Source organism: Muntiacus reevesi, chromosome 2 (assembly GCF_963930625.1).
Source record: "Muntiacus reevesi chromosome 2, mMunRee1.1, whole genome shotgun sequence".
NCBI classification, from domain to species: domain Eukaryota; kingdom Metazoa; phylum Chordata; class Mammalia; order Artiodactyla; family Cervidae; genus Muntiacus; species Muntiacus reevesi.
The window spans coordinates 188,292,432-188,304,848 of NC_089250.1; the positions used below are offsets into that span (position 1 = coordinate 188,292,432).

The 12,417-nt window shown below is 42.5% G+C and overlaps 1 protein-coding gene across 3 annotated transcripts in view; it reads left to right on the top strand.

The window, feature by feature from the left end:
• Positions 1-6,053, top strand: part of ATF7IP2 (activating transcription factor 7 interacting protein 2) — a 68,573-nt gene extending 62,520 nt beyond the window's left edge. For 2 of the 3 annotated variants that reach the window (XM_065924317.1, XM_065924318.1), the window contains exons 10-11: positions 3,650-3,735; positions 4,344-6,051. In XM_065924317.1, the coding sequence (XP_065780389.1) occupies positions 3,650-3,735; positions 4,344-4,757 (500 nt within the window). In that variant the 3' untranslated portion in view covers positions 4,758-6,051. Of the gene's footprint in view, positions 1-3,649; positions 3,736-4,343 lie in introns of all 3 variants that reach the window. The other variant, XM_065924319.1, reaches the window with a different exon arrangement.
• The last annotated feature ends 6,364 nt before the right edge of the window (positions 6,054-12,417 follow it).

The window sequence follows — 12,417 nt, forward strand, 5'->3', positions numbered from 1 at the left end:
TTAGCAATTGACACTAGTATTCCATCTTTAGATATTTATCAAGAGAAATGAAAACCTACATCTACACAAAATGTGCGTGCTCTGTCACTCAGATTCTGCAACCCTATGGACTGTAGCCCATTTTTCAGGCAGGATTACTGGAGTAGGTTGCCACTTCCTTGTGCAAGGGATCTTCTAACATAGGGATCAAACCTGCGTCTCACATGTCTCCTCTATTGCAGGTGGATTCTTTACCAATGAGGCACTGGGGAAGCCCATCTACACAAAGACTTTTACACAAATATTCTTTATTCATAATAGTCCCAAACTAGAAACAACCCAAATGTTCATCAGTAGATAAGTAGGTTGTGGCATAACTGTCTATAGAGCTACATACTACTCATCATAAAAATGAACAAAATACATTATCATATACAACAGCATTGATGAATCTCAGAAACAAAATGTTGAACAAAAACCATGTTAATTCGGTTTATGTCAAATTCTAGAAAAAGCCATCTAATTGTTAGTGACAACAGACCTATGGTTTCATGGGGCCAGTGATGAGAGAGGGATTGTGAATATTACTGAATTTCAGCTTGTCCTGCTCACTGCATGACAGGCCAGTAAATTGAGAGATGAGTTGTTAGGGCAAGGAGTGGCAAGTTCCTTCAGAAAGCCAGGAAACTTAAGAAGATGGTCGACTAGTGTCCCAAAGAACCATCTTCTCTGAGTCAGAATTCAGGCTTCTTTTATACTAAAAGGAGAGGGAATGTGGTTGGTTGCTACAGACTTCTTGGTGTCAGAATCCGTTGTTATTGACAGCTATTTGTTCACATAGGTCCTTTTACAGTGTTCCTTTAAACCTCCAGCAAGACAAATGTTATTCTCTATTCTGCAACTTAAATCTCTATGTAAATGGGAAAGTGTTCTATAACTTTAAAGATCAGCACCTTGAGAATGAGCTATCCTATATATTTCATGCCATCAGCAATGTTTTTAACTTACAGCAAAAGCAGTAGAATACAAAGGTTCAAATAAAAGAAATAGATCCAATATGGAGTCAGATTCATTTGTATTATCAAAAGGGACACTATTTGGTGTAATATAAACATTGTATCTTGAAGTTGGTGAGGGTTTCACAATACTACATTTGTCAAAACTCAAAGAGTTGCACATTTTAAATGGGTACATTATACTGTATGTAAACTGTGTCTGAATAGTTCACTTTTATGGGCTTACCTGGTAGCTCAGATGGTAAAGAATGCCTTCAGTGCAGAAGACCCAGGTTTGATCCTTGGGTCAGGAAGATCTCCTGGAGAAGGAAATGACTACCCACTTAAGTATCATTTTCTGGAGAATTCCATGGATAGAGGAGCCTAGTGGGCTTATTGTCATGGGGTCTCAAAGAATCAGACACGACTGAGTGACTTCCACTTTCACTTTTAAATGCAAACTTTAAAATTCATGTCTATAATATAAATATTTACTATGGAAAACAGTGTGGAGATTTCTTAAAAAACTGGAAATGGAACTGCCGTATGACCCAGCAATCCCACTTCTGGGCATACACACCGAGGAAACCAGACCTGAAAGAGACACGTGCACCCCAATGTTCATCGCAGCACTGCTTATAATAGCCAGGACATGGAAGCAACCTAGATGCCCATCAGCAGACGAATGGATAAGGAAGCTGTGGTACATATACACCATGGAATATTACTCAGCCATTAAAAAGAATTCATTTGAATCAGTTCTAATGAGATGGATGAAACTGGAGCCCATTATACAGAGTGAAGTAAGCCAGAAAGATAAAGACCATTACAGACTAACACATATATATGGAATTTAGAAAGATGGTAACGATAACCCTATATGCAAAACAGAAAAAGAGACATAGATGTACAGAACAGACTTTTGGACTCTGTGGGAGAAGGCAAGGGTGGGATGTTTCAAGAGAACAGCATCGAAACATGTATATTATCTAGGGTGAAACAGATCACCAGCCCAGGCTGGATACATGAGACAAGTGCTCAGGCCTGGTGCACTGGGAAGACCCAGAGGGAGCGGGTAGAGAGGGAGGTGGGAGGGGGGATCGGGATGGGGAATACATATAAATCCATGGCTAATTCATGTTAATGTATGACAAAAACCACTACAATATTGTAAAGTAATTTAGCCTCCAACTAATAAAAATAAATGAAAAAAAAATTTACAAGTGAATGCATGTACATATACATGCAGCAAAGGATCTGGAAGGTCAAACACCAAAGGATTAAGTTGAAACTAGAAGCCACAATTCTCCCCTAGCAATTTAATGAGAAAGAATGTTAAAATAATGGGGTGCTTGCTCCTGTTGTTTTGAAAATATAAAGTTCTGAAGTAACCGTCACCCATTTTTATGTAGGTAAGGATAAGAGCTGCAGAGTGTTTGAAAGACATTGACACTGATGAGGGAGAGGATCCAAACAGTCACTGATTTCGGACAAAAGTCCTGTTTGTTTCTAACCTGTTTAAATGTGCTAAGGCTTGTTGACCTACTGCCTTGAAAGAAGGAATGTTAGTTATGCAAAGCTTTTATCTGTTGAAATTTTTTTTTGTATGAAACTGCTCACTTGAAAATATAAAGGAGGTTATTTGTATCTGCTCTTGTGCGTTGATTAACCTACAGATTATGATTTTACAAATCTAGTTTTAATTAACAAACCCGTTAAAAAGGCTGTGCAGATTATCTTACAATTAAAAGCATGAAATCATTACCTCTTCTAAAAAGATTTTTTAATACCAGTAAATAATGTGACTAATAAGATATCTTTGAAACACTATGAAGAATCTTAATTATCCTTGTCAGTTAAAAGGAAAACACAAATGAAAGAAATTTTATTTAAGGAGATTCATAAAATATATTAAACAGTTATTAATATATCACACACACAATGAATCTAAAATGGTTTTTGCTGCTTATTAAATATGTTCAAATTTCTGAAATTCCAGTTATCAGGCCCTGCTTTCCAACATGGAGCCCTTTTTCTTAATATCCTCTTAATACTTTCCCTGGTTGTCCTCAAACTAATCTTGTACCTACTAAACTTTCTTTCTCTCCCTCACACCCACATTTACTCTATTTTTCTCCTTTTCTTCTTCTACCCATCTCTCTCCCATTCTCTGTTCTGTCTCTCCTTCCTCCCCTTCCCTTCCAGCAGCCCACAGTGTATGTCTTATTCCCCCCTGGGCTAACATGGACCTCAGCAGTAGAGATTCTTGCAACCCAGGTCTGCATGAGTTTTAGTCTGAATTCGCAGATCTTGTTTGTGTCGCACGTTCATACAGGATTGTGAACCGTTCTGTGTTTACAGACAACCGTGTTGACTGTTAGGCCCCTAAGACTGCTAAGCAGGAATCCCTCTTCTATGGGTAATGTCTCCTAGTTCCCAGTTGCACCACAATGTACATGTTTACCTTGAAAGGGGACTTTTTGTCATATAAAAGAAAAATTATATTTGATACCTTTGGGTCTTGAACTTTGAGCAGAAGTTTATCTTATTTCATAGTTTTATAATTTTAACTCACATTTACCTATTACACAAGATGTAAATTGCTGTTGGCTTTAAAGGTTATGGGATTGATTATTGCAGATAAATTTTACTTTTAAACTTTGTGTTGTTCACAGAAAGCCCAGTATCCACCCTTGAGTCACCTATGAAAGCTGTTTCAGTCTCGAAAGAGACAACTCCAGTGTCACAGAATGCAGCCCAGGTACTGATACAAAATGTTCTGTAAGGGATATTTGTTCCAAGTTGAGTGAAAGCACCCATTTCACTAATGAAGAAACAGTGGGTCATGTTTCAGCTTCAAAAGCACTTTAGTATGCTTTTTAAATGTGCTATTATGAATCTACTTTTTTACCCAATTAAAATAATGTAATTGAATTTTCCAGAAGCTACAGAATTAAAATAAGTCCATTTTTTAATCCAACAAATTGGAAAAGATTTTTAAGAGTAGTAGCCGTTGTTAATGAGGGTGGAGGGAAATGGGTGTTCTCCTACACTTGTACTTTTCATGTAAATTGGCACAGTGTTTGGGAACACAGTTTGGCAATGGGATGGAATATTTCTCCAGAAGGTCTGGGACCTAACCCATTCTAAATTAGTGATATTCCACGTACAGATCTTAACTCCAAAAGAAGCTAATGTTTGAAAAAACTGAAACCAGCCTCACATATCCTTGAAGCATCCTTTTGCTCTTATGATTTTGATAAATGGATTGAGGAATGGGAAACATATTGTAGAACTGCAGTTGACCACTTTAAAAAAAATCAGAACCCACCAATCCAGCTTGCTAAACTTTCTATGAATGTGTTTTAGGTTCGTGAGTCCTTTGAGCACCTGCCACCTCTCCCAGAACCGCCGCCACTACTCCCGGAACTGGTAGACAAAATCCGCGATACACTTCCTCCTCAGAAGCCTGAGCTCAAAGTCAAACGGGTGCTGAGACCCAGGGGAATCGCACTGACGTGGAACATCACCAAGATCAACCCCAAGTGCGCCCCCGTGGAGAGCTACCACCTTTTCCTCTGCCACGAGAGCCCGAGTAATCAGCTGATCTGGAAGAAGATCGGAGAGATTAAGGCTTTGCCGCTCCCGATGGCCTGTACTTTATCTCAGTTTTTAGCTTCCAGAAAGTATTATTTTACTGTCCAATCAAAAGACATTTTTGGGCGATATGGACCGTTTTGTGATATAAAATCCATTCCTGGGTTTTCTGAAAATCTCACCTAAAAGTAAAAAATGTATTTTCTAATTGCACATTTTGCGTTTTCATATTTGAATTATTTGTTTACAATGTTTCTGTAACACTATTCACTGTCTTAAAGGGCCAGTTCAGATTGTGAACCCTTCATACAGGGACAGTCCCTTTTCCCATGTTGTAAGTGGCCTCTTGTTTAATGAATTCTGATTTGCATTCAGGATGTACTTCAATGGATATCATGGACCCATGCCACTCAGCCATAGGTGCAATAACTTTGGTACTATGAAGCTGTTGCTTCTATGAGAAGCCCTAGGAGCCTGGCAGCCCCCATTTTCTCTCTTGATGGTCCACTTTTGGTGACTTGTTTGTGGTCCCATACAGTACAGAGAAATTCAGCTGTTTACTGAGGCCTGATCATTCCCCAGGGCGCATCTCCACCAAGGTTTTTTGAGACTAGATGTCTTCCCATTCTGTTCATATTCTAAGGGCTGTGAATTTGTACCCCCACAACTCCCCCCTTTTGCTTTGGGCCATGTCAATCATTTGGGGAAACAGTCTAGAGGTTTTCCCTAAATCAGTTTGTATACTTAACATGTGTAATAAAGCTAGTTAAACGTTGTGTGCTGTGTACACAAAAAATACAGTAGCTCTTGTAAAATAAAAAATTATCCAACCTGCTGTTTGAGTTGAGGAAAATGAAGTTGTGAGCCCTAAATTTAAGGCTTTAATTTGGCGAACCCCTTTGTTCATTTCCAGGCTGCCATCGTTACTCAGAGAAAGAATATAACACGGAGGGTTCCCATAGATATATCCTGCTTACCTCTGTCTTAGGGATCACTGATGTGATGCTGCAGCTCCTACAAATAGCCCAAGAAACGCAACAGATGAGCATAGTAGACAAGTGTCAGTCAGGACCCAAGGGGAAAAACTGTGGATGAGTAACACTAGGACGTTAAGAAAACAGAAAAATAGCTGTTAGTGGGAAACTTACCACAAAGAGGCATCCTTGGTTGGTACATAGTGAAAGTTCAGATGTCAGAGGCTCTGAGATTTAAAAAACTGAACCAGGGAATGGCTTTCCTTGGCATTTTGTGAATGCTGTCACATCTTCAGTCATAAATAAAAGATGTTTTTCAGTCTCTTGTGTCTTTACCTTTTCAACCAGTATGACTGGAAGAGCCAGATTCTGAATTTGAAGAGATGAGCACCCGCTGTGAGGTCCTGTTTCCGGCCCAGAGTGGTGGAGGGCGTGCTGCATCAGAGGACGAGGGCTTCAGTTCGGGGATGACAGCACCTTTGGGTTGGCACTCACCAAGCGAGGCCCAGTGCCTTGACCCCAAAGCAGGACTTCGGTGTTCATCAGCTCCCCAACCAGCAGATCTTCTGGCCTGTTGATAGGTAAACAAGTCTTCAGGAAGAAAACTTTTCACAGTCACAGGAAGAGGAGGCAAGCAGATGGCAAGCATCCTCAAACTGCTGGCTCAGAAAGCATCAGTGTTTGTTCCATGTTTTAGGGTCAAGGGCAAGATCCTCCACTGTTATCCAGCAGGGACACCAGAACAGAATCGGCCTGGGGACAAGACCAGGACGTGCAGTTACATAGTACAAGGTAAACACCCCACCCCCCACCCAGGAAAAGTCTCATGTTCTTTTGGTGGGAAATCTTTATGCCTCCTAAGCAACAGAACCAAAATCTTAAATTGACAGGCTAAAATTGACTATATTGAGAAAAGGCTGTGGGTAGTTTATGGAATTACCAGGGAGCTGAGAGACTCTAGCTTGGAAAACAGGAAAGGGGAAAAGATAACGTCTCAACAAATTCCCATGAGGTTTCAGACTTGAGATGGTTTATGAAATTTCTATTCTACTACATAATAATATGTTGACTTTTAAAAATGCACAACTGTGATATGTCGACTTCAAAAAAATGCAGTGTGAGAGTTGTGAGTTAAGTTTTATTTGGGGTAAAATGAGGACTGTTGCCCAGGAGATAGCACCTCAGCTCTGAGAAACTGCTCCAAGGCAGTTTCTCAGAAACTGCTCCGAGGCAGGGGGGAAGGTCAGTATGTATGTGATTTGGGTGAAGGGGAAATACATGCAATCAAGCACTTAAATTTCCAAAAGGTTTCTATAGTCTTGTGAAGATTTTGCTAGTCACGAAGAGCAGTCACCATGAAAGATTTTAGTGGTTTTCTAGATACGAGAAGATATAAGAATTGGGCTCATAAAATCAACTCTTGAAAATAACCTATGTGAAGAACTGTTCTGCCCGCACCCGAACCCCTCAAAGCACAGAGGGACTCATTTCTCATCTCCACCCTGAACTCCTTTCAGGGGGAGTTGAAGGTCAGCGGCTGTAGCAGCACATGATTTAATCCTTGTAGATGACAAGTGCCAATTTGTAGTTGACAGTGAAGATATTTTCTGCCCATTTTAAAGATGTGGAAACAGGCCCTGGGAGCTGAGTTGGCTTGTCCAAATCATAGAGACGCAGCCCGTTTACACACAGCGCTCGTCCTGGGTTCCACCTATACACACAGGCTGTGCTGCCCCGTGGGGACAACGGGGGAAACTGGAAACCGTCCCCACTGTCCTTGCTGCCTTGTGGCTCCAGAATCAAAACCCCAGACACACATCTCATCTGGCATTTGTGGTCCATGAGAGGTGCACTCTGCTGCTTTTAATAGGGTAGATGTGCTGGCTTTGGGTCCTGTCTGCATCGCTAGGCTGGAACTCTCTTCCCGGGATGTCCTTCCCTGGCTGGTTCAAGTTTAGTGTCACGAGACGCTGCATGAGATTCAAAGCAGAAGCACAACATCAGTTCCCTGTTGTGTGTTCTGAAGGTGGATTCAGGGCCTCAGAGCGTGACAGCTCCCAACCTCTGCCGGCTACAGACTCTCGGCTCCCACTGCTTCCGCCAGAGCCTGTCCAAGTGCAGGGCACGTCCGTGTGCTGCCCTGGGCCCTTCTTACTGGGCGTGTTTCCTGTGGCTTCAAGGCTGGAGGTGGTGACACAGACGTGCTTCCAGTTTGTCCTTGCTCTTGTCCACATCCTTCCTTCCTTCCTTCCTTCCTTCCTTCCTTCCTTCCTTCCTGTTGACCACCTGGTTGGCCTCTGGCAACTCCAGACTCTAATAGACTTGGAGGGAACAGCTTGCATATACTTCGCCACGAGCTCTCCCACAGCAGGCCAGGTCTAGCCCCTATGATCAGTTCCCAGTTCTACAGCTTCGACGGCTCCCTTAGAGACCAGGAGGCCCCCACACAGTACAGGCTCATTCTCACCCCGGGAGCTGAGTAGGACAGTAGCTTGTCCGACTGTCCTAGAAACGGAGCGTCTTATATGTTGTTCTCGTGGAATTAGGAATTCACAGAAAGACCCTTGAGTCTGAAAGCCAGTTCCAGCCTTCTTCACTGTAAGGTTAGCATCTGAGCCTCCTGTTTCTCAATGTGTTGACTCCTTCCTCTCCCTCTTTCTCCCTCTTTGATTAACTGGGACTCTGCTGCCTGAGCTCAAGAACTGTGAGAGATTCAGGGTCATTGTAAGGAGTTAACAATGTAACATAGAATACCTTGGACAAAGCAAGTCCTTTATTAGCAAATAGTTGAAATCAAAAACATTTAAGTCTATGCTAGGTGGTGGGGAAATTAGAAATACCTTGTTTCCGAGGTAACCACTAATTTACTGGGGCGCAAGGATCAGCAGGAGATGGCATGTCACTCAGAGGTGGCTGTGGACATAGAAGAAAATCCTTTTAAAGATTATAATGTGAACATTCTCAAGAAGACTCGAGAGTCCCTTGCACTGCGAGAGGATCAAACCAGTCAATCTTAACAGAAATCAACCCTGAAAGTTCATTGGGAGGACCAATGCTGAAGCTGAAGATCCAATACTTTGCCATCTGATGCAAAGAGTCAACTCATTGGAAAAGACCCCGATGCTGGGAAAGACTGAAGGCAGGAGGAGAAGGGGACGACAGGACAAGATGGTTGGATGTCAATGGACATGAGTTTGAGCAAACTCTGGGAGACAGTGGAGGACAGGGAAGCCTGGCGTACTGCAGTCCATGGGGTTGCAGAGTCAGACACAACTGAGGGACTGAACAACAGCAACAATGTGAACACGTTTCCAGTGTGGAGACAGAGGCAGAGACAGAGGCAGAGCCTGCAGTGAGGCAGTCACAAGCCAAGGAGCAGCGGAGCCACTAGCAGCTGGAAGAGGGGAGGAGGGATGGTCCTCCAGAGCCTTCAGAGGGAGCATAGCCCTGCCAGCATCTTGGTTTCAGACTTCCAGCCTCTCAAGCTGTGAGAAAATCCTTTTCTGTTGTTCCAAGCCACTGAGTTTGTGGGAATTTGTTAAGCAACCTTAGGGAAATTAATCCAGTCACTCATCACTGGGGACCACAATTTGTTTAAAACAATGATGCCTGGACCTTACCCAACAATTTGTGGAGCTGGGAATTCCAAGGTGCATTGCAGGAAGGAGGACCCCTTCCAGGGCCCCAAAGGGAGCATTTGTCTAACACTCAGAAATGAATTGTCTGAGTAGACACGTGTGCTCACAAAGCAAGAGACTTTATAGGGAAGTGGCGCCCTGGTGGAGAGCAGGAGGGGGAGGGAACACAGGAGGACTGCCCTGCCACATGGCTCGCAGTCTAGGGTTTCGTGGTGATGGGATTAGTTTCCAGGTTGCCTTAGGCCAATCATTCTGATTCAGGGTCCTTCTGGTGACACACACATCGCTCAGCTGAGATGGTTGCCAGCGAGAAAGATCTGGGAGGTAGCAGGACACGTGGCATCTCCTTTTGACCTTTCCTGAATTCTTCCATTGATGCTGGCTTGTTAGTTCCATGTTCCTTATCAGGACTTTCTGTTGTGAAATAACTCACCCAAATGGTCACTATGGTCCCTGGCCAAGGTGAGTGGTCTCAGTCGGTGTTTCCCATAACAGGTACCCATAAGACACTCTCATTAGCTGTTGTTCAGTCGCTAAGTCATGTCTGACTCTTTGTGACCCCATGAACTGCAGCACGTCAGGCTTCTGTCCTTCACTATCTTCCAGAGTTTCCTCAAATTCATGTCCACTAAGTCAGTGATGCCATCCAACCATCTCATCCTCTGTCACCCTCTTCTCTTCCTGCCCTCAATCTTTCCCAGCATCAGGGTCTGGTTTGATCTGGTTTGATCTCCCTGCTCTCCAAGGGACTCTCAAGAGTCTTCTCCAGCACCCCAGTTTGAAAGCATCAGTTCTTTGGTGCTCAGTCTTCTTTATGGTCCAACTCTTACATTCATACATGACTACTGGAAAAACCATAGCTTTGACTATACATCTCTGCTTTTTAATACACTGTCTAAATTTGTCATAGCTCTTCTTCCAAGGAGCAAGTGTCTACAGTCACCATCCACAGTGATTTTGGAGCCCAAGAAAATGAAATCTGACACTGTTTCCACTTTTTCCCCAGCTGTTTGCCATGAAGTGATGGGACTGGATGCCATGATGAATGTTGAATTTTAAGACAGCTTTTTCACTCTCTTCCTCACTCAAGAGGCTCTTCAGTTTCTTTTCAATTTCTGCCATTAGAGCTGTATCATCTGCATATCTGAGGTTGTTGATATTTCTCTTGGCAATCTTGATTCCAGCTTGTGAGTCATGTAGCCCAGCGTTTCTCATGATGTACTCTGCCTATAAGTTAAATAAACAGGGTGACAATATACAGCCTTGATTTACTCCTTCCCCTCTTTGGAACCAGTCTGTTGTTCCATGTCCAGTTCCAAGTGTTGCTTCTTGTCCTGCATACAGATTTTTCAGGAAGCAGGTAAGGTGGTCTGGTATTCTCACTTCTTTAAGAATATCCCCCAGTTTGTTGTGATCCACACAGTCAAAGGCTTTAGCATAGTCAATGAGGTGGTGTTATGCCCTAAACTTGGAAGACGCAAAGCCCCTTTCAATCTTTTCACAATGTCTTCCCATCACTGAGGTATGTCCAACACCATGAAATCAGATGGTGGTTTTATCTTCAACTGGTAGATGGCAGTTGTCAACTGCAAATTGGCACTTGCCAAGAGCATTGCCTTCTAAGACCCACTTGACTTCACATTCCAGGATGTCTGGCACTAGGTGAGTGATCATACCACCGTGATTATCTAGGTCATGAAGATCTTTTTTGTACAGTTCTTCTGTGTATTCTTGCCACCTCTTCTTAATATCTTCTGCTTCAGTTAGGTCCATACCATTTCTATCCTTTATTGAACCCATCTTTGCATGGAATGTTCCCTTGGTATCTCTAATTTTCTTGAAGAGATCTCTAGTCTTTCCCATTCTGTTGTTTTCCTCTATTTCTTTGCATTGATTGCTGAGGAAGGCTTTCTTATCTCTCCTTGCTATTCTTTGGAACTCTGCATTCAAATGGGAATAGCTTTCCTTTTCTCCTTTGCTTTTCGCTTCTCTTCTTTTCACAGCTATTTATAAGGCCTCCTCAGACAACCATTTTGCCTTTTTGCATTTCTTTTCCATGGGGATGGTCTTGATCCCTGTCTCCTGTACAATGTCATGAACCTCCATCCATAGTTCATCAGGCACTGTCTATCAGATCTAGTCCCTTAAATCTATTTCTCACTTCCACTGTATAATCATAAGGGATTTGATTTAGGTCATACCTGAATGGTCTAGTGATTTTCCCTGAAAAGTCTGAATTTGGCAATAAGGAGTTCATGATCTGAGCCACAGTCAGCTCCCAGTCTTGTGTTTGCTGACTGTATAGAGTTTCTCCATCTTTGACTGCAAAGAAGATAATCAATCTGATTTTGGTGTTGACCATCTGGTGATGTCCATGTGTAGAGTCTTCTCTTGTACTGTTGGAAGAGGGTATTTGTTATGACCAGTGCATTCTCTTTGCAAAACTCTATTAGCCTTTGCCCTGCTTCATTCCGTACTCCAAGGCCAAATTTGCCTGTTACTCAAGGTGTTTCTTGACTTCCTACTTTTGCATTCCAGTCCCCTATAATGAAAAGGACATCTTTATTACGTGTTAGTTCTAAAAGGTCTTGTAGGTCTTCATAGAACCCGTTCAACTTCAGCTTCTTCAGCATTACTGGTTGGGGCATAGACTTGGATTACCATCATATTGAATGGTTTGCCTTGGAAACGAACAGAGATCATTATGTCATTTTTGAGATTGCATCCAAGTACTGCATTTCAGACTCTTTTGTTGACCATGATGGCTACTCCTTTTTTTCTAAGGGAATCCTGCCCACAGTAGTAGATATAATGGTCATCTGAGTTAAATTCACCCATTCCAATCCATTTTAGTTCGCTGATTCCTAGAATGTCGACATTCAATTCCAGTTGAGCTATTTCAAATCCTGAAAGATGATGCTGTGAAGGTGGTGCACTCAATATGCCAGAAAATTTGGAAAACTCAGCAGTGGCCACAGGACTGAAAAAGGTCAGTTTTCGCTCCAATCCCAAGGAAAGGCAATGCCAAAGAATGCTCAAACTACCACACAATTGCACTCATCTCACATGCTAGTAAAAGTAATGCTCAAAATTCTCCAAGCCAGGCTTCAGCAATACATGAACTGTGAACTTCCAGATGTTCAAGCTGGTTTTAGAAAAGGCAGAGGAACCAGAGATCAAATTGCCAACATCCACTGGATCATCAAAAAAGCAAGAGAGTTCCAGAAAAACATC